General features: G+C 38.7%; 1 protein-coding gene across 2 annotated transcripts in view; it reads right to left on the bottom strand.

Annotated features, from left to right (window-relative positions):
* Positions 1-1,958: 1,958 nt before the first annotated feature.
* The window catches only part of Dnajc10 (DnaJ heat shock protein family (Hsp40) member C10), a 35,498-nt gene continuing 14,190 nt past the window's right edge, over positions 1,959-23,266 (bottom strand). For both annotated transcript variants that reach the window (XM_028884587.2, XM_037204910.1), the window contains 13 exons: positions 22,055-22,144; positions 20,977-21,090; positions 19,190-19,304; positions 14,249-14,376; positions 13,932-14,048; positions 11,513-11,614; positions 10,331-10,486; positions 9,156-9,289; positions 8,378-8,431; positions 7,977-8,124; positions 6,374-6,493; positions 5,074-5,178; positions 1,959-3,168 (listed from right to left, as the gene is read on the bottom strand). In XM_028884587.2, coding sequence (XP_028740420.1) covers positions 3,157-3,168; positions 5,074-5,178; positions 6,374-6,493; positions 7,977-8,124; positions 8,378-8,431; positions 9,156-9,289; positions 10,331-10,486; positions 11,513-11,614; positions 13,932-14,048; positions 14,249-14,376; positions 19,190-19,304; positions 20,977-21,090; positions 22,055-22,144 — 1,395 coding nt within the window. In that variant the 3' untranslated portion in view covers positions 1,959-3,156. The remainder of the gene's footprint in view (positions 3,169-5,073; positions 5,179-6,373; positions 6,494-7,976; positions 8,125-8,377; positions 8,432-9,155; positions 9,290-10,330; positions 10,487-11,512; positions 11,615-13,931; positions 14,049-14,248; positions 14,377-19,189; positions 19,305-20,976; positions 21,091-22,054; positions 22,145-23,266) is intronic.

The raw sequence follows: 23,266 nt of genomic DNA, 5'->3' as shown, positions 1-23,266 counted from the left end.
ATAATTTATGAGTGTTTTGCCTGCAGATGTGTGTGTGTACACATGTGCTGGTGTCCAAAGAGGTCAAAGGAAGTACTGAACGCCCTGGAACTGGAACTGCACAGTTGTGAGCTGCTTCATGGGTGCTAGGAATTGAACCCAGGCTCCTCTAGAATCACAGAGCTTAGCCATCTCTCCAGCCTCTGGTCTTGGGATTTTAAAGAGTATCACATGCAGCCCTGGCCTAGAACTAACTGGCTTTGAACTCATGGCAACCCTCCAGCCTTGTTGAGTGCTGGGATTATAGGCCAACACTACTATGCCTGGCCAATCCAGTGTTTAAAAAAAATGATTCAAGCAAGTGAATCATAACATTTTCATGCATGATCAAAACTGCAGTATTTTACTTTGGTCTAAATTTACTACTACAAAATACAAGCTTATTCACTAAACAAATTTGGGTGTATTTTCAGGATTTCAGGATGTGTAATGTAGGATGCTATCAGAAAGAGTTGCTTCTCACTTTCAGAATTAACATTGTTGGGTATTTTGGAACATTCAAGATGCATCTTCTCCCACTTTGTACTATTTCCAGGTCAGGATGGAATGACCTTGACCTAATTTGGACACTTACCTGGCTCTGCTGGCAGACTTAAAAGGACCAAGAGTAGACTGCCACACACTGCTGCACTGTCCTCTTGTTAAATCCTTGGCTGTTATGTGTCATCAAAGACTGTCCCATAAGAAACAGTGTGTCTTTGAAACAACTGTACACCCAAGAAATTCCTACTGTACAAACTGTGGGAAAACAACTAATTTAAACTTTAGAATAATTATTACACAACCACCTCATTTGGTCTATGTAACCTGTTTTAAAATCTTGTGTGTCTATGGACAGGCACATGCATGCCACAGCATGCCTGTTTAGGTCAGAGGACAGCCCTGGACATTTGTTTTCACCTTCTGCTTTGTTTTGAGACAGGGTCCTTGGCTTCCAATCTCACACAGGGATTACATAAGTACACTAGCACCTCATCTGGCTTTAGCTGGCCTCTCAGATCCTGACGATTGCATGGCTAAGTGTTTTACCCATGAGCCATCTCCCCAGGCCCTAGAGTAATATACCCTTGAATAAAAAGGTATAAACAACCCAGGTGCCCCCAATACAGTCTGACTGGCTGTACACAGCTTGCCCCGCAGAATCTGCTCTGGTATGCTAGAGTGAGCTGCACACAAGAGTGGTGTTGCTGAGGGAAATGGCATTCCACATGTGGTACTCCTCAGAGGCGTTCTTATTTAAACATCAATCTGCCAGCCAGTTTTGAAAGATCCAGCAACACTGTTATGAATGGACAATGTGAATCCAAGGTGGGTCACCGTATGATCCTAGACTTGACCTGATGTCCAGCAGATCCTAATTTCAGTGCACATTCCATAGGCATACAGCTTAAGCAAGTAGTTACTGTTTAGTTTACTGCCTATAACATGTTTATCAAGTATAGGACATAATACTAGCCAGCCATCTAAGTCGTCCCTATGCACTATTTTTACGAGTTTGTGAAGGAGGGTAGTCTGTAGGCTCCCTTTGTGTTCTCTACTGCCCAGGATAGCAGTATGCTAACTTGGCATACTTTTACTAAGTACGACTTCACTGGGCATTCATTTGGGGAATTTTGCATCAACAAGCCATTTTAAAAAGAAATTCTAGGCTTTCAAAGTTCAATATATGAAAGGCTTTTGCCATTATCTATCAGTCATGATTCAAAAAGTTGGTTAGGAATGGTAACTTACATGTACAAACAGGATCTGAGGCAGGGAGTTGAGTGATAAAACACAGGAGAACCTGACTGGATTAGAGCAGAAACCAAAGTGCACTGCTTTCCCACCAATCACACCTCTGACATAACCTTTATCAAGACAGACTACGGAGTGCGGTAAAGTGATAAAAATCTCCCAAACAACAATGATCTTCCAAAGAATTTTAGAAAAATCATTTGTCTTTATTCATTGGTGTCTTTGACCATCCCCCATATTATGAGAATTAATATAATTATAGGTACACTCAACTTTTTGAGTTGCAGGAGAAACCCTGTGACCCTTTGAGTCCAAACAACTGAGAAATGGGACGAGTCCATCATGTGTTTGATATCAGTAAAAATAACTTCAGTTGTTATGGCAACACTTTATCGAAAAGACAGCGTTTGACAGGAATAACTGAGTAACAGTGTCATCATTGCCACATTAAAACAAATCCAAAATGACTGTTCCTATTTGAACTGTGAAGATTGAACAGGAGTAAAAACCACAGCTTTATGAATAAAATCAATATGAATGATCGAAATAGAGAACCCAGAAGGCAAATGTGTAAATATCAGGAAGACACCTCAAACAAAACAAAACAATCAGTAGGAACATCTTTATGAAAGCAAACAAACGAACGCGTGCCCTTTAAGACACGGGGCTCTAGGGCTTATATTCGTGACTCCTATGCTGTCCATTTAATTGTTGCAAATACTTTTCCTTACTTTGTTCTAGAATCATAGTTTACAAGATTTTTACATTTACTGTTGTGATAAGTTAAGAACATCTCTTCAACTCTTACAAGAAAACAAAAGGAGAAGCTCTGTATATACACTGTATATAGTATGAAAAATGGGTGCATTTTTATTTTATCATATTGTGAAAGTAGTCAAAATAAAATATATGGTCAGAGGCAGAACTTTTAGAAGGGCTGACTGAAAAACCAAGTCACTTTCTTTCAGGCCCTCATAAAATTACAAGTAAAAACCCAAATCCACTTTGTACAGTATGAAGATAACACGTCCACACGTAGAGCCAGGTGTCCAAACATCAGTTCAGCAAACTAGTCCTTTGACTGGACTTGGCCTAGGGAATATTTCTATATGGCCCTGAGCTAAGAATGGTGTTTTTTATTTCTAAAAGGATTAACAAAACAAAGAACCATATGTGGCTCCAGTGTCAGATGGCGCCGCCCGGCTCTCCACAGGAAGTGTCTGCAAACTACAGAACCACACAGGTGCTCAGACTGCACAGGGCAACTGCAAGGCCAAGGTCATGCGCATCTGCTGCCTCAAGAGCATCTTCATGTTTGGAAAACAGACCTTCTGATGTCATTTTCCAGATTCTTTTTTCTTAAAATTTCTTTCTTCAACATCATCAAAGCTCATCCTGTATTAATATAAAGGTGATTAAGAGAAAGGTATTACAAGCTAATCAATATCTTACTTTCTTTCAAATACTCAATGTTCTTACTGAATGGAGTATCACACAAAATACTCCCTGCTTAATTAACAATGGAAATGTCACAGTTCTCACCTGCACACAGTAGGTATGGTAACTAGTGTGTCATATTCCCTAAATGTTAACACTGTCAACTTGACAGAATCTAGAATGACCCGGAGAGAAACTTCAGCAAATGCCATGGGGGTTATCACAATTACATGACTGAGATGGGGAGACCTTCCGCATGACAGTGTTATTTCCTATCAGGGACGCTGGACCGTGTAAGATGGAGAAGGGCACTGAACAGCAGCACGCATTCACCACTGTTTCCTGACTGGGTGTGATGTGACCAGTTGTTCAAGCTCCTGCACACATGACTCCCCGCCAGGGTGATGTGTCAGTGAACTGGGAGGCAGAATCACTTTTTTTTAAAAACCTAAGTTGCTTTTGTCAGAGTATTTTATCACAGCAACAGCAAAGAAACTAAGATAGTAAGTGATATCTGGTATAGTCTTTATCTTAATTTCAGTTATGGTATTTTGGTTTATGAGGAATAATGCATTTAAAAATATTAAAATAACCAAATCATTAGAAGAACATGTTTACTCTAGACACTAAGAAGACATCTCCTCTGCCCTTTAGATGGGGATAACATGTTCGTGATACCACATTAGTCTTTCTCCACCTAGGTCTCCAGTGAATGCCACACAGACCTTGTCCACAAAGCCTGACCCTCTCCAGAGGCTGTGCCTGTCTCTTCCTCTTCGGCATTGGATGAGAGAGACGATATTAAATCCTACTCAGAGTACCCAGCACTCACTCGTCTGCTTCTCAGTATGCCGAGAACAGACTCAAAGGGGACCAAACCAATCAGCTAGAGGAGAGCACAGGCAGGACTGCAGTGCTGATGGGAAGTCACAAATTCAGGAGCAAGGGATTATGGTCTAATACATATTCCTCCTATACCAAGCACAAAAAAACCTTTGCTATCTAAAATACGCTGAAGTTCTAGAATATTCACTGCTAATAATTCAATATTTTGTTTATACTAAACAACATTTAAATGGCCATTAGCCATATCACTATTTTTAATAACATTACTGTATAATTTTCTTTTTAAAAAATTATTTTGGAGACAGGACCTTATTACTTAGTCACTGGCCTGGAACTTATTATGTAGACCAACTGGCCTCAAACTCAGAGATCTGCCTGTCTCTGCCTCCTAAATGCTGGGATTAAAGGTGTGCACCATGAAGTCCAGCTTGTGTATTTCACATACTCAAAAATGAAAGTGCAGTGGTATACTCAAGAGTTATACCACTATTTTCAGACATTTTTCTGCACTTCAAAGCCAAACTCATAGTAAGCCATTATAATTTCTATTCTCACGCTGCCCTGCCAACCACTAACCTGCTTCTTAAACATTCCACACATACAGAACCATACAATATATGGCCCTTTGTGACTGGCTTTTTTCAACTAAGCATGTTTTCAAAATTACCATGTAGCATGGATACATTCTTCACTTTTTAGGTTGACAAGACTTTACTACATAGGTATGCCACATTTTGCTTATCTACTCTGTTTGTGGGTGACTTGTCTTTCCCTGTTTCTGTGTATGAGCGATGTTGCTATGTACATTGGAGGCCAAGTTTTTATGGAAGAAACTTGATCATTTTCTTGTTAAATGGTGAGTATACAAATTTCTAAGCATTTCATTATCTAGAGGACATAATCTTGGCTGTCATATTTCTCCAAAGTCGAAATGTTTTTGAATGTTCACTTCTTCATGGAATGCATACTAAGAATACCCTTGGCAACCTGCCAGTCACTAGTAGGCCTGGCTCTTACCTTATTTCTCTTTCCTTGGCTTTGGAGAGTTTCCAATTTTCCATAAATTAAGGCAGCAATAGTTTTTGCATCTCTGGAATTTATTTGCTCTTCCCAAATACTTTTCTAAAATTAAAAACACTCATGTTATCTTTTAAGTACTTAAATCAAAACATGACATTTCCACACAAGAAGCTTGCTTTCTTATGCCCGCAAGTTCTTTTGTTCCAAAGCTGTTTGAAATTCGAGTTTCTTCACGTGCATAATGCCGCAAAAGCAGTAACCTGGACTCAAAGGCCGGTATTAGGAGCAGCGTTATGGGAGCACAAAGTGATTTCTAGGAAAAGGGATTTTTATTTGGGGTGTACATACGTAAGAGACTGAGCTGGGGAGGCAGAGCACTGCTTAGCCTTTGGCACCCAGAAGAAAAACAACAGGGACAAGTCTTCCATCAAGCTCCCATCCTACTTCTTTCAGGAGTTTCTCACAAATAACTGAGTAGACAAACATGTCTTCATTTGTCTTCTGAAGGATCAATGCTCTTGCTAACACATCATGGGTCTGTTAAAACCATCTTACTACCTGGGAAGACCCTTATGTGGTTTCAGTTAACGCTTTTGCCAGCTGCAAGATGCAACCTTTGAGCCAGTGATCACAGCCCTTGGTTTGTTGAGCTTTTGGTTAGAGCTTAGGTTTGACTGAAAACCTAACACAGCTAGGCACTGTGGTACATGTCTTCAATGCCAATACTCAGAGGCAGGTGGATACCTGCGAGTCCCATGGTAGCCTGGTCTACAAAGCAAGTTATCTACACAAAATCAAACCAAACTGACTAAAAAAAAAAAAAAAAAAAAGTGCACATTGGTAATGGTGCCCCCAAACAATTATAACCAAGCAAAGGACCCTACTTGTAATCTAAATCCTTAGTATTCCTCAAAAAAGGCTTGGTTACTAAGCTATTTCAAAGCATTATAAAATAATTTCCTTAAATTTTTTTTCTTGGAAGGGAACATTTAAAAAATAATCATTGTATTAAAAAGTAGGAAATATAGAACTTCACAGAATATTACTTTGAATTTGACAACACGTATTAATGTTTGGTTAGGTTTCTTCCTATTCACAGAGCACAAAGTCTGTAAGGCAACTGAGAGCAAACAGACCTCCGAGAAAACCCTTTAAGATCCCTCCACACACCACAAAAGAAGACGTCTCAATCAGAAGTATTTTAAAAGATGAAGGGACAAACTAGAGAACTAGAAACCGCATAATGTTTGGCATTTGGCCTGCTAAAGGAAGGCATGGAGCAGAAGCCTGTACATACCTTTGTTCTTTCATACTGGTAAAATTTAACACTTGGGTAGGCTTTGATACCAGCTTTCTGGCATGTTTGGGGGTAAGCCTGGCAGTCCACTTTCCCAGCTTTCACTTTTCCTTTAATCATCTGAAAAACAACAAAAAAAAATCCACATATCTTGCCATTTTATCTTTGGCATAAACTATTTTGGCAATTACATAGCCAACATAATATATTTCAGATCTTTACCTATTTAAGGACTTGTTACATTTAAAACCCAGTTTAATTCTTCCAATTGAAATGAGATCATTTCTACTTTTCCCAAGCCCTTTAAGCTTCCCACTAGCTGCCATCTGTCTGATATAAACAGTCTTTGCTCAGGAGCACCTTGAGGCTTTAACTCTGACCCCTACCTCCTCCCAGCCACCCCACTTAGCGCACCACAACCAAGCATCTGTCTTTAATACTAACTGGCATTCTTTGTCTAGCGCACGGCTGACCAGAGCATCTAAACTGCCCAGGTCAGATTTCACTCCTTCTGTATTGTCAAAGTCAACTCTTACTGTTTTCCATGCCTTGCAGATGATCACAAAAGGGGTTTTCTCTCATTACCAGCATGCATACTGCCATCTCATCCCTCCAGCATCATCTTTGTGTGACGTACTCTTAACTGATCTCCACTGTTATCATTCCCAACAGCTTTAAGGCCATAGCGATCTCTCTTTGATCCAACCAACAGACACTTTCTGGACTTCTCCATTTTCTTCATGTGTGCTTTAAGCCACTGCCTATGCCTGCCTCCTGTCTTTTCCTGATTTTACTTACAGTTCCCCAGCCCCACCAAGCACAGTGATCTCATTCTTTACCCTGAGTGAGGTTAGTACATGGCACCAGAGCCCCATCTTTGGGTATTTTCACTATCGACAGTCTCTCAGTGAAATCTTACATAGTCCTATGCTGATGAATCTTCCCTTGATTTGGTAATCTACTCTACTGGACTGCTCTTTATGAATGCCTCCAATCACCTCAAACACAAAGTATCTGCAATTAATTTTTTCCCTTTGTGCTAGCCGTACCCTCGGTTCCTTTCACTTCATCTGTCTACCACAAACAAAGTTCTGCTTGTCCTCACAGTTTTCATTTATGTCCCTTCTTCCCATCACCACTCTCCTATATGATTTGTGTTACCCTTTCCAGCTCTGGGACAATAAAAGTGTCTTTGCTGTCTCTGTTTTGAGCTTGTGGCTAATGGAATCAACACAAGCAGGGAGACAAACTTTGGTTAGCAGTAGGACAACAATGTGTACACACATAAACACACATACTCGTGGACACTCGTAGTTTGTCATTAAATGCTTTTAATACTAGCACTTGGGAGGCAAAGGCAGGCAGACCTCTGAGTTTGAAGCTAGCCTAGTCTACATAGGGAATTCCAGGTCAGCCAGCATTATAAAGAGAAACCTGTCTCAAGAAAGACAGATTATAGTTATAGGAACACATTTCTCTTTTTAAACTGAGAAATAAATTTCAAGAACTAAGTTAAGAGTTAGTTTACAATGTTTTAACCAATTACTAAAACATGTATGTGAGTAAAATTTATTTATTTATCTAACTAGATAACAATACTTACTCTAGCCAAGAGTTCAAACTCTGGAGCGAAGTTCTGGCAAGGTCCACACCAAGGAGCATAGAAATCAACCACCCAGTGAGTCTTCCCTTCTAAAACCTTCTCGTTGAAAGTCTGAGGTGTTAGATCTATGGATGCTTGGGGTAAAAATCTGCAGTAAGGGGATCAAACAGCATTTCTCATTATATAAAAGCAAAGCAAGAATTCTATGGCAATACCACGAACATTCCTAAGTTAAAAATGGTTCAAAAGATATTGATGGAATGAAGCTTGGTTTCACCATCATAAATGTTATCCTTCCCAAATATTTTAAATACCAGAATCCTAACTCACAGAAAACTAGGCACATGAGAAGACAAACAGCTTTGAGTCAGTGTTAGTCAAGAATATGCATAATTACTCACCCAAGACCCCAGCTTCTCAGGGAATAAGCATCCCTATTCCAGCCATTGTAACTACTGAAAGAAGAAAAAAAAAATATTAAGTTGTAAACAGTATTTTCTATTTCTGGATATGGTCAAGAAACTATCTTACTGTAGCAATTAAAAAAAAAAAGTCTTGACTGATTAAAGTCACCTAGTATCTCTTTCCACAAAGTAAATTAAGAGTTACATGACTTCAAATATATTTTTCATGAGTCTTTGTATCCCCCTGCCCCCAAGTGGCTGGGAATTAACCCAGGACTGTACATGCTTTTGTGATTTCTCCATAGCTGATTCTTTCATTTTTCAAAGAGAAACCCATGGCTCAATTTTCACTTCTTAATCAAGATTGTGTTTTTTAAAAATATATCTACGTAGTATAGAATAGGTGGACACTAGGGCAGTCCTGGGTTCAAGTCTCCGACTCGAACCCTAGCAGATGAGCTACGGAGTCTGATGTGGCAGTCCCTTCTCTGCAGCAGGAGGAGGGTACAAGCCCTCCCCACCCAGTGTTAAGAGTAGTGCAAACGATGCAGGACAGGGCTGGACGGAGCTGGGCCAGGAAGACTTAATAAACACGAGTTCCTCCTCTCAGCTTCCTGACTAGAACTTAACTAGTCTTATCGTTCAGTTTCCTCATCATCTTCTGAGGGCTCATCTACTGGTGACCTCCCAGTACATGTATGTTAGGCTAACTTCAATGTTAATTATACAACCAAGGGATTATAATAGATGTCTTCAAATTTGAGAGAATACTTACTGATACTGATAAGCTTTATTTGACTTTTGGGGATAAAATCTTATCTCAGGGTATCTTTGAACATTTTCTTGGGTACAAAAAGAATGATACTGTTGGCAGTCCACACTGCCTACATTGATCAGTCCAGTTAATGTCTATAAAAGAACAAAAGTCAACACATGGGTCAATGATTGAAATAAAATTATCTCTATAACTTTAAAGTTAAAAAAAAAGATGTGTATGAGTGTTTTGCCCGCACTTGCGCACCATGTGTGTGCACTGCTCTTGGAGGTTAGGAGAGGGCATTGCAACCCTGGATCTGGGACTGAAGATGGGCCAGAGTGAGATTAAAATATGCCATTTAAACTAATGACTTTGAACGTTATAGTTCTGTAATTAAGAACTCTCCACAGTTATTGCAGATGAAATAACTGGCTCATTTACCATGTGGGAAAAGACATATTTAAAAAAATTCAATGTTAGTAACCAAAATATAATCCAGTATTTTTTTAAAAAATATTTTTTTTCTAATGGAGGTAGTATTATCTCTGACTCACATTCAAAATTTTTATTAGAAGAGCATAAAAATACATAATCTTAAATGTTAAGATACAATAACTCACTTTAACTCCTGAGTTTATTTTTATCTGAGGTATAAATATGAACTATTGATTTCATTTTCCACTCTAGTATTTAAATAATTTGCTTTCATTCAGTATTTTATAACACGGTTTGTTTATAGGAAATTGATATAAATGTTTTACTGTTTGAGGTTATTTTCTGTTTTATGGAGACAGAGCTGGGAGCTTTGTGGCCCAGGATAATCTTGGATTCCTGATCCTCCTGTCTCAGCCTTCTAAATGCTAGTATTATCACTATGTACCACCACACCTACTGACTAGGGCCGGCTATTTTTATAACCCATATTATTATGAGGAAACAGTTATCTGCAAGCTCTAAAAAGAAAATGACAGAAAAATTTAAACAGAAAACTAAGATGACCTCAGGGCTAACCCTGGCAGTATTTTGGTCAGAAGTGTATTAGATGGTTCACTTAGTAGGCAGGGACAGTGGCGTGGTCTTAACAGTTCAATCAGGTCTGTATAAATTACCCAGTTACAGGCTTATCAGGTTGGTTTCAAAAGAACTGTTACCCCAGCACTTCAGCAGTATAACAGCAGACTGTGCTACCATACCCGGGCCATTCGTTTCCACTCTGGCATTAAGACCTGACAGGGATGACACCACGGAGAATAGAAATCAACCATCCAGACTTCGTCATGCTTTCTCTGTTTAACTAGTTCACTGAAGGTAGTGGGCGTAAGAGAGACCACTGAAGGGTTTCTGAGATCCTAAAAAAAAAAAAAAAAAAAAAAAAAAAAAAAACCACTATTATTATATATACCAAGTTTTTCATGTATTTCTGGCAAGTTACCAGGGTATGTCATTTAGAAAGTTCCTATTTTAGAGAAATCAAAAGACACTTAAGGATATTTAAAAGAAATCTATCATGAATTGCTTTAAAAAGTGAATTACCAAATGTATTAACTTTGGATTCTGCCAGTTTTCTTAAAAGATATATTTTCACATTAGCATTGAAATCACTGTAAGCTGGGAAAAGGGGTATCTTGGAGACTATGGGTAGATCATATAATCAAGTTCTAGGAATAATCCAGATACCTATATAAGCCACACATATCTGTTATGCTATCAGGAACAGAATGTTTAGGAATAACCATTTAATTATTAACCCAAAGCCTACTACTATTATTTTTGATATTTAAATAGAGAAGCTATACACCTTTCTTGAGATTGTATATTCCAAATGCAGTTTTAACAGAGCCTCAGCCTATATCATTCTAACTAAAACATTAGTTTCACTAAGACAGCAATCAAAACACAACACAACATATTACTTTGAAGGAGGACAGAGGAATAAGATGGAGTAGAATGGACACTAGTAGACAACAATAAGCTACAAGTTTTCAGTTCTCCAGAAGCCCCTGTAATGATTCTCGTCAAAGCTGATTGAAAACCAAGGAGAAGTGTGGATGCAGGCAATCTGTGCTAACAATGCAAAAGCTTTGTGCAGGATGCCTGGCCTTGATGCTGTGGATGAGAACACTTCTGCATTGAGAGAAAACAGGCAAAAGGGTGACAGGTTTCATGGGATATTACAATTCCACATATTCAATAGCAATGTCTCCCATGTACAAGACACCTTAGTAGGTTTAAACTAAAAAAAGAGAAGGCTTAAATTAAAACAAATTCTTTTCAGAAAACAATCTTCTGGCATAAAAAGAGTAAGTCCCAATACAGTCACCCAAAGTATACATATAAACAGAAAGATTTCTAGCTGTAGTCTCTAATTAAAATACCTCTATGAACTCCAAGATTTGTTCCGCAGAGTGGTGTCCTTCATACTCATGTATACTGGACTGGTTGAATACCACTGTTGTTGGATAAGCTTGAATGTTATACTGCAAGGAAGAAGACATTCCTATATCTTACCATTTGTTTCAATTCTGTACAAATTTTTTAGATATATTTATTTTTTATTTTATGTGTATGGGTGTTTTGTGGGAATGTATGTATATACACTGTGTGCTTCTTGGTGCTTGAGGTGGTCAGAAGGGGGTGTCTGATCCCTTGGAACTGGACTTACAGATTGCTGTTTCCACCATGAGGGTGCAGGGAACAGAACCTGGGTCCTCTGTAAGAGCAAAGGTGCTCTTAACTGCTGAGCCGTATCTCCAGCCCCTTTAACAAGACTAAAACTCTACTATCTTCTTGGTGACTGAAGAATGCTGGGTTGGACAAGCTTAACAAAGACAATGCATTACAGCTTGTGTAATGAATAGCCAATCTTTAACTATTAAGGTCCAATGGCACCAAAGCATGGGAAGGGAGCCAGAGTAATTGGTTAGTATGCACTTCATCTTTTTGCTCTCTTCAAACTAGGAGCGAGAGCCAGTGACACAGCAGTCACTTTTTCTAATGACAGTACTGTAGTCATCCTAGAGGGTGATGAGCAGCAACATAAAATAGCAAGAATAAATGAACATGACTATATTTTAAAGAACTAAGAGCTATGCTCTAAGAAAATGGTCACTTTTATTCTTTACTCAAGACAGTTCTCATAGCATAAATGTTTCATTCCCTCTTCACAGTTAACATGGGCACCAGCCCTGGGAGCATTTCGTAGTTTTTAAAGTTACAAAGTGATTTCCCTGTCTATGGATGTGTGATCTGCTGTAGCTGATCTATGGGTCTTAAAGTTGATAAGAACTAATTATTAAACAGAAAATTTTAAGATTCATAATTCTAGAGAAATTAGCAACATTATAAGGTTTTGCAAATGTGTGAATTCAAAGCATTTATTAGGTTAAGAGACTAGCTAAAACTTTACAAGTTCTTATTGTCTACTGAGCTCTAGCCACACACAATCTCATTCATCTCTCAGGACAATTTTACTCAGTAGCCAACATTACAAAGCCTACTTTACGTACCAGGCCACTGAGTATTGAGGACTAACTGACTTGCTCATGGTAAGCCAACGAGATGTGCCTGAATGAGGAATCCTGGCTTACGTCAGGTAAATGTGATGCTATGTTTTTAATCCTTACACTTTCCTTAATTGTTGATAATGCAGTTACTTGAGACAAAATATAGAAAAACCAATGGGTTCAAGATGAACTGCCATTACTCATGATGATTTTACAACTTTGGTTGGCATCTACTTTCCAAATCACATAAAGGACATGAGACACCAATGGCTCTTTTTATTTATTTCCTTAAAACACACAAACAGCCCTCTCCAACTTATTTTAATTTCAAACACACTGAAACTTAAGAGAATAACCTCATAAATGCCTACATAGTTCCCCCTACATTTAATGACTAATAGTTTTTGGCCATACTGGCTTGTTATTGACATTGTTTTCTTTGGTCCCAATCCTCCCTAATCTGCTGAAATTAGCAGGTGTCCAATCCACTGGTACTTTAAACTTCACTACATGTACATTATCTTAAAGCAGCATACTATACTGTTTTGAATATTTAAAGAATCTTCTCTGATTTTTATCATACTTAACTGCTGCTATGTAATATGCCGTTTTCATTTTATATTGTGTTTTTAGTATTTACTGAAGCTGGTAAAGATTTCTTTTTCAGTGCTAGGGTTTTGAACCCAGGAATTAAACATCCAAGGTAAGTGCTGTTCACTGAGCTACATCCCTAGCCTGGCTTACCCATTTGTAGATGCTCTAGTATTTCACTGTGCCATTTCAGAATACTGTTAGATTTCTAAATTTCTTGTCAATCTGATGGGTAGGGAAGATATCAAAATTTTGATGTAACTTGTATTTTCTAGTAAAGTCAAACATATTTATATTTAAAATATAAAATGTTGTCACCCACAACCATATCGTCGCTTTCACATCTTAAAAATGAGCAATTCTTTTCAATTGAATATCCTGTCTGCTTAATTCAACTACTTAAACTGACAAGTATAAAGAAATCTAAAGAATAAACTTGCAGACTGCTAAAACTAAAAAATATGTTACAAAAGTATAAAGCCTTAAATAAAATGGAAATTTATGTATTTTATGAGTCAAATAAATACATGTCTAAGTTTGGTAAACAAAGCTTGTATACAGTCAACCTTCTACAGATCTATTTACAATTCAACTACAATTTACTACTTTGTTGAAATCGTTTCAACATTACTACTAGAAGTAAGTGTGCATCTGAAAAGTTGTTTTAATACTGGATGGTCAAAGTCTGTCCTGGTCTTACCATGTTGCAGAGTCCTTCATGAACTGTGCAGTCTAATGTACCAACTTTGAGCTGGCCATAGAGCAGCGTTGATGCTTTCCGTAACTCTGGCAAAAGAGCTCGACATGGCGGGCACCACTGGGAAGAAAGGGATGCACATGAGCAAATCAACAAAGGAAGAGAAGCACTACACTGTCTCTGCTAAGTGACGCAAAGGCCGGCCAGTGGCACATTCTACCTGCACTGTCTGTCCTGGCAGTGCCCAGAAGGAGAAGCGGAGCCCACACAGCTCCAGTACTGATATTCAAGTTGTCTAGGGACAAATAAAAATAACTCACCGGGGCAAAGAAGTCAACAAGCCATGGTTCTTTGTCACTTGCAGGGAAGTTTTGAGGTCCAAGTGTGGTAACATGGGAATTAACACTTTCTTTGGCAAAAGCAAGAATATCATATAGAATCTTCTTTCCTATAAATTGACAAAAATTAAAATATGTACTGTCTTCTGTTTCTAGAGAAACATTCCAATTTTAATACTTAAAATATTCAAAGAACAAAGACGGAGCTATGGATGCACTGGCTCAGTACCCTCACCTTGGCTTGCTGTACCAGGAATCCCCTTCTACTGTACACTCTTTTGTTTCTTGCACTAGTTAAACGACACGACCTCTGTGGAATGCTTTCTCACCATCGTAAGTACAATAATCCCTTTAGTATTCTCTTGAATTCAAAAATGTATTACAAACTGTCCAGTGGAAAAATGTACTTGATATTTGAAAGTTAAAGAATCTGAATTAGAATGGGTCATCATCTCCAAACCCCTCCGTGTTTCTTTTTTCATAGTCTCAGTGTAACTGTTTGTTACACAGTTGTCTAAATGAGACCACGAGAGGATTCTTGTCTGCTTGTTCCTGTCTGACTGTGTCCACCCCGTCTCTCACCTAGCATCACACCCACTGTTACTGCTGCCGCTCAGTCTGGCCTCCTGCAACAGCTGCACTAGTATTCTGGCCTCAGCCTTCCTGAATGAACCCAGTTTCCTTCTGCTACTACAGTCACCCTTAAAAACAACAACAAAACCCAAATTTAAACGCACTTAATGATTTGCCACAGCCTAAAGAAGAACATGCTTCTTGGCTTGGCAGAAGATCTTTCTTAACTACAAGAGACTCCATTTTTTCATGCCTTCTGACTTATTCAATAGTCAAAATTAAGTTGAGCACTGAGTCAGATACATTCATATTGCCATGGCAAACAGAAAGAGGAAGCTCTTCCTTTTAGTGTCACGGTACAACAGAAAAGGCAGGTGACCACTACGTACATACGAAATGACAAGTGATTTTGTACTCTCCTGCCTGTTTTCTTTAGCGCTGTTTCTTGAATTGCTTCATGCATTTTTCTTGCTGACCACCCCTGAAAGGTAGTCCCAGTCACTGATTCTCTTCTCTTTACTCACATTAACTCATAGTAATGCAGGCCTTTACCATTAATATCCAACTTAATGTCTTCATTTTTGGCTTAAATTTCTTTACTGAAGCCAAGGCATACATGCGTGTGTGTGTGTGTGTGTGTGTGTGTGTGTGTGTGTGTGTGTGTGTGTGTATTCAACAGTGAACTATACATTCTACTTCTTGTCAACTCCTAATCCAGCATCCTCTGCCTCACTAAAGGTCCAATTACTCCAAGTCCAATTCACTAAATAAAATTAGGACACTTCCCTGACTCCTCTCTGAATCCCCTACATCCTAACAAAAACTAAATGAACTGAGTTTCTAAAAGATTTTAATCTGTCTACTGACCTTTGTGTTTCTCTTGGCTACCATCATCTGTCTATGGCAGTCCTACCCTTGGTGACCAGGCAGTCTCTGCAGTCCTTCCTTCCAATGTTGCCTCCCACCCACGCTGGGCAGCCAGTGACTTTTCTAAAACCAATCATCTCCCTGCTTTCCCTCAGGATGAAATTCCAATGCCTTTCCCCAGAAGATCAGAGATAATCTTTGTCTTAGTCTTCTCTCAACAAAGATCTTTCTCATCTTTTAAGTGCTGTTGGTCTAAGATCAACAGGGCTCTCTTATCTCAGGTCTGTGAATAAATCTACTGGGTTTTGTGCTTGGAATGTGTTTTATCACCTCTTCTACTGCTAATCATTGTGTGTACTTTACATCTTAACATGAAGATTGCTCTTTCAGGGCTTCCTCTAATCTCAGAAGATTGTTCAACCTCAGTTTCTTTGTAAGTACAATCTACACTTACTTACTGAAGGCCAGTTTCCTTCCAAGACAGCTCAAATGAGATTTACTTCATGTACAAGTGACCAACAGAATATGGGGCTGTGAGATCTTCTGTCTTGCCTTCTCATTTTCAGATTACTTATTCTGGGATTAGTCAGCTACCACACTGTAAGCGATCTAGAGTGCACAACATGGTGAAGAACTAAGGCCTCCTGAGATATGAAGCTTTCTGATTATCCCACATGCCATGCTGAACCCTGATGCAGTGGCTACAGCCTCGTCTTCAGATGACCTTCATCTACCTTGACTGCAGGATCATAAAGAAACTAAGATAAGTTGTTCCCAGATTCCTGAAGACCAAATAGTTGTTATTTGGGTAAAAGATACTACTTCACAGTCAAACATTTAAAATCTGTCCTTTACCTGTATACTTTCTCTCCAAGTCTATAAAGTTTTTTAGGGCAGAGGTTAAGTAGAGCTCACATTATTTTCTATTTTGTGTGTTTTACTTGGGACACAGAGATGCTGAGTGCAAGGTGCATTATAGTTATTAGTAACATAAAGGGAAGTGCTCAAAGATTTAGTGTGCTTCCTAGGGTAGAAGAATAAGTTTTCAAGGGTAATTTGAAGTTTGCTAAATATCTGGAGGAACAGGAAGGAATAATTATAATTCAGGAGGTAGAATTATGTGATGGCAGAAAGGAGTGAAAGAACATGGCATGTTCAAGAATTCAAAAGTAGTTGAAGCTAAGATTATTTGGAGGAGCAAAGGTGGGTGATGAGGCGAAGAAAACAGAAGAAACTGGTATGAATGCACCCTGTTCATTTAACAACTCTTCACAGAGTTCCTACTACATGCCTGACATTACTCTAAGTGCTGGAGACAGAGTAGTGAGGCAACGCCATTGCTGCTACATACTAAGGAGTGCGAGGTTCATTCTCCAGCAGACTGAAAATGCAGAGCAGTGTCAGGAAAATGGTATGCTGGGTACTGAGTGCAAACAAGAGAAAGAAGCAACCGTGACAAAGGAGATGATGGATCCAAGCAAGGCAAACAGAACAGAGACAGTGTGAGGAACACTTCAGAGGCAACAGCTGTACCTCCAACCTGGGCACAGTGGTGTAACACCAGTGTGTATACCTGTAACCTTAGCACTACAGAGGCCGAGGCAGGAAGACTACAAGTTCAAGGGCAGTTTGAGCCTGAGGCACAGTAAGTTCAGGCCAGCATGGCTCACAGTATAACGTACTGGCTGTGAGGCTCTAACAAGCTTAGGTTTTAGAGTTAGACACTTGTGCATGTTAAAAATCTCCTTTGTCTATGCTGGGGGCAATTATTTAACACTTTCAACTTCAGTTTGCATCTTCACTGGAAGCTGTGACTATGACAATGATTCAGCTGCACACGGCCCTTTGCTGACTTGCAAACAGAACTTGTAGTCGGGGTTATCTTATCATACCTTTGTTCACATAGTTCCTTTAGCCCAGTGGTTTTCAACCTTCCTAATGTGTGACCCTGTAATACAATTCCTTATGTTGTGGCGACCCTAACCATAATTTTTTTTTTGCTAGTTCATATCTTTAATTTTGCTGTTATGAATCATAATGTAAATATTTTAGGGCAGAGAAGTTTGCCAAGGGGGTCACGACCCACTGCTGTAGTCTAAAGGGCCCCCACTTCTTTTACTTCTGTATTTGCTTTAAGTAGCTAAGCAGTTCATTCTCAACTCACATGTTGACCCTGACCTATGCCACAGACAAATGCCTTGGATCTTGTTGAGATTTACATAAAGCGGCCACTGAGCATTTTTCCATGTTTTCCCTAGAGATCTTTCTCCTGGGCCTATCACACTGCCATCCAAGCTTCTTGAGAGCACAGCTTTTGTATTTGAATGAGAATGGTCCCCATAGGCTCTCGTTTGAATATTTAGTTTCCAACTGATGGAACTGTTTGGGAAAGATTACGAGGTGGCCTTATGGAGGAGGTGTGTCACTAGGGGTGGGCTTTGACGTTTCAAAAGCCCATGCCAGGCCCAGTCTCACTCTTCTCTTTCTTCCTGCAACTTGTGGATCAGATGTGAATTCTCAGATTCTGCTCCAGCACCATGACTGCCTATCTGCCGTCTGCTCTTTGCCATGATGGTCATGGACCAGCCCTCTGAAACTGTAAACAAGGCAATAAATGCTTTCTCTTCTAAGTTGTCTTGGTCATGGTGTCTCTTTACAGCCACAGAACAGTATCTAAGACAAGAATTCACACCTTATAATTTTAAAACCTCATACTTAAAGCAGTGCCATAATAAGGGGATGCAAGAAAGAAGCATTTCTTGACTCAGTAGCTGTTACCCATTGAACTGCATGCCTTTCAGGACAGCAGAGACAAAGCCATTAGTGAAGCCTGAGTTCTAGGGCAGGCAGGGTTGGGTAGCTGAGAGGCTGAATGAGGCATGGTGACCACAGGGGCTGCTTGCTTTGCCCATAAACCAATCCCCACACAGTGATGGGTCACCCTCAGATTTTTTACTGAAATAGTTATCAAAGTGTTTTTAAAAAGACCTTTAAAAGAAGAATAAGCATAATAAAATAACTATATGTAATGAAAAAGTCTCCCCCCATATTTGCTAGTGAAAGAAAAATTTTGATAATAATTATGTATACAAAATATAAATCGTAATTAGAATATTTCTCTTTGAAAGTCAATATGCGTTTCTGTCATTTTTCCTAGTCTCACTGTGATGGGTGGTCCCTAGTTGGTGGTGCTGTTTGGGGAGGCTTAGGGAGGAATGGCCTTCCTGGAGGAAATGTGCCACCAGCATGGACTTTGAGAGTTCAAAGCCTCATACCATTCCCAGGTTGTACGGTTTCCTGTAGCAGTTCGGGGTGTGAGCTCTCAGCTATTCCTGCTGCCAGGCCTGCTGCCGCCATGTTTGCCTGCAGTGATAATGATGGGCCCTTCATCCTCTGGACATAAGCTCACCTAAACTCTTCCTCCTGTAAGCTGCCTTGGTCATGCTGTTTTATCAGCAAGAGAAAAGTAACTAATACACTTACCATGATGAATTTCATACTCTTTGGTTCCTTGTCCTTTAAATACTGCTAGACAGGGCTGGAAAACATAGAGATCAGAACAGATGCCTGGTGCAGCAGAACAGTCAAACCTTCCAACCTGGGAAGTAGAACAATGAATTGAATAAATAATATCTTATACAATTTTCAAATATTCATAAAGATAACTACCCCCAAATAACATTAAAATTCAATGGGTTATAAAATGAAGGGGCAGAAATGGTTCATTTATATTTAATACTGAACTCAATAAAGAATGCTTCCTAGACAGTTTAGAAACCTGCAGGAAATTTCCAAGAAAATGTGAATTTCTTTAAGAAAAATATCCTTGTAGAGAATGTAGGGGCAATTTCATCTTGTGGTAGAGCAAAAGTAACTTTACAAGTGAGGCACATCAAAAATAATGCAGAAAAAGGATAATGTTCCCAGTGTCAAGGAAAACAGCACAAATAACATAAGCAAATAATAAACTAAGGAGGGAAATGTGGCTTTTAAGACAAAAGATCCATTAAAACAACAATCTGATGGACTAACATCTGACCAGGAAGAAGAATGAGCCAGCAGGACTATCAGCAGAAAGTAGATAAGAACTGTGACTCACAGATTACATTCAGGGGTCTGAGCAGACAGCTCAATTAGTAAACTGCTTGCTGTGCAAGAGGCAGATCTGAGTTCAGTAGCCAGCAGTCCTGAGTTTGAAAGACAGCAAGGAGAGGCATATGGAGTGTTCGGAGGGAGGGAAGGGAAAGAAGAAATACTCTAATTATAATCTCAAAAATAAATAAAAAATGACAATAAAGCCCGGGAACAGTGATTTGCACCTCTAATCCCTGTGATGGACAGGCAGGGACAAGAGGTTTGCTGGGGCTCGCAGGCCAGCTGGTCTAGCTCAACTGGCTAATTTGAGGTTCAGTGAGAGACACCATTTCAGAAATTAGGTCGACAGTGATGAAGAAGACATACAATGTTGACTTCTGGTCTCTACATCCACTTATGTATATAGGACTATATTCACAATCATTACAGTTTAGTGGGTGCTACTAATAAGCATCCTTTATATCAGCATTACCACAGACTATATATCACAAGCAAGTATCAACAACTTAAAACAACTAGTATTATAAGCCTCTCCTCATTACAATAAAGTCAAAGTGGAAATTAAACCATGGGGAACAAATATATGGACAATGAACAAAATCATCAATGGGTCATTTAAAAAATGTAACAGGAAATGGAAATGCTCCACAACTGGGCATAGCACCAGAGCCTACAATTCTAGGAGTCAGCAGAGAGAGGTGGGGACAAGTTCCAGAACAGGCTGTACTACAGCAAGGCCCTATTTGCTTGAAACAAAGCAAATGAAAACATTAACTAACAGACCAAAACCAAGGGGACAGAACAATGGTAAGAGTCCACAGCATTACGTCTATTACCAAAAGTAGCAGGGAGAAAACTACACATGTACTTCAAGGACCACAGACTCCTATGGGGTCCAGGTTGGCCTCTCTCTAACTAGTTCAGGATGACCTTGAACTTCTGACCCTCCTGCTTAAACAGGGATTACAAATTTGTGCTACTGCCAGGTTTAGGCACTACCAGGGAATCCAATTCAGAGCCTCATGTACACCATGTAAGCTCTACCAACCAATGGTATCCCAGACACTAAAGCTGTTTTTCAAAGAAAAAAATTGACAAATCTTGAGCCAAAGTGACCAAGGACAGATAAATAAGGACACACAGTAGCTAGGCAAGGTATATTTTTTTTTCCTTACTTGAATATGCTCATTTTTAAGCAGGGTTTTCAGTTTCTTCAACTCAGGATCATTTACATTTTCATTTTTTCCAAAATGAAAAAATACGAGCCAGCGATGATGTGCCAAACGATCCTTGGAGTGAGAAAGAAACATCAGTGTCAGCAAGGGGCTAAGGATCCAGTGTTTACTTCTGTGACGTACAATAAAGTTTAGCTATCCTACCCATTAATTCAAAGTCAACTGTACTCTGTATTCGTAGTAGTAACGCTGCGTACAGTACACAATAAGAGATAGGTCAGAGTTAGAAAAATCTTAATGCAATGGTTGTTCCAAGAAAATAATATGACTTTAATAACTTAACACTTAGGGTAGGGCTGGAGAAGTCAAAGATTTTTTAGTTTTAATAAAATATTTAGTAAAAATACTAATCCAGAGCTAAGTGATGAACAGAATAAAAAGATTGAGTCTACTACTACCTGAGCATTTATAAACACTCTCAAAAGGTGCTTCCTAAATCCTAGTGAACAACAGGGCTGTGTAATCAGACCTGAGGTTGCTCTGTCATTCATATCCTGCCTTTCTGGTCCTCTCCAAAGCTCAGTTTCAGGGATGTGTAGGTCTTTTGAATTAGAAGCACCATAATTTCAGTAATCAGAATCAAACCCAGAATTAACTAATATATAATCCTTCGAATGCTATTTTTAATCTCTCTAGCAACAAATAAAATACATTGTTAAAATACTAAGACCTGCTGGTATGTAAAATGAATAATTTTTCAAAAAATAATAATAATAAAAAGATAAGTCAGTTCCCAGGGCTGCTGCACACTCAAGAGCTGTAGCTCCTGTTGCCGTGTTGCTTACTTGACTGCTGGTGAGAGAGAGGGAGGGAGGGGTTTTTGTGTCCTTCACCCCACATAAATGGTAACTGCAGTGGTGACTTGTTTCTCATCAGTTAAGTACACCATGTACACATATCAAATCTCACATGGTATACTTCAACTATCTATTTTTATTTACAAATTAAATATTGAAAAGAAAACAAATATTAAGACCCGCAATGTTGCTAATATTTACTGTTACTGTAAAAGTATTACCTCTAATTTATCTGCTGGAAGCAGTTCAAAGTCTGGGAGATGATGTATGATTTCCATGTATATTTCCTTAGCATCCAATGAATTAAGAAACTAGAACAAATGAACCATACTGTAAACTGTCTAAGTAAATAGTCATTTATTATGTTTGACATCTTATTTCAATTGCTATAAAGTTTTAATAGTAAGTTTTAACAGTCATGTTAGTTAAGCAATTTTTAAAATTATTCCAAATGACAGTGTTTTGAAAGTACACCATATTTTCGTAATTATTAAAGATATTGTATAACTGGATTTTTTTTAAAAAAAGTCTATTAGTACACATGTGTGTGCACACACGTACCACACACAGAGAGGAAGAAGTTATGTCCTATTGCCTTTACATGGGATCCACACAGCAACTCAGTCCCCAGGCTTGTGCAACAAGCACCTCTACTGAAATATCTTGTCAGCTCATTAGACTGTTTTTGGTTATGATGTGTTAATTCAGTATGTAAAATTTTCTGTGGTGATCCTCTCTAAATTTGAAGTGAATTCTATGTCATCAGGAAAATATGGTTGCTTAATTTCGGTTATAACCACAATACCCATGCTTCACCGTCTCATAGGATTTTTAATAGAACACTTTTAATATTACAGTATTTCTATCAATATGGACTTAGAGCTCGAAAAATGATTATGGATGTTTTAAGAAACCAAATCCCATAGGTAGGAGTTTTTAAGAGTAAAACATATGACAAGGATTTCTTCAAACATGTCTGAAAGCCAAGTTTCTTCTTTACAAAACAAAATGCTTAAGAAAGCAAACACACCGCCCATCACACCTGTAACACCTCCTTCATCTATGCCTGTATTTTATCCTAGAACTCTATGCTGTCTTTTCAACGAAGTATACGTAGCAAAGAATGCAGTAAGAAAATGTACACGGTATTAACCATAGAGTTAGTATTATGTATCTTTACAGTTATCAACCATTTATGTTTAATAATTCAAATATTACTTAACTTACTAAAATCCCTTTAAAAACCTGCAGGAACTATCATAGAATACATTTTACTAGTGCTAGGCATGAAAATGAACAAATGAATAGAAACAGTAAGTATAACACTAAAACGAGAAAACTTAGTTTTCTTCTCAATTTCCTAAATGTGCCTTTATATTAAAAATTATAGAATAGTCTTTTTTTTTCTACATTTATTTTTATGTGTGTGTTTG

This window comes from Peromyscus leucopus, chromosome 4, assembly GCF_004664715.2.
Source record: "Peromyscus leucopus breed LL Stock chromosome 4, UCI_PerLeu_2.1, whole genome shotgun sequence".
Classification (NCBI taxonomy): domain Eukaryota; kingdom Metazoa; phylum Chordata; class Mammalia; order Rodentia; family Cricetidae; genus Peromyscus; species Peromyscus leucopus.
Note: the sequence above shows the minus strand (reverse complement) of the source record. Positions and strands in the feature narration are given on the sequence as shown.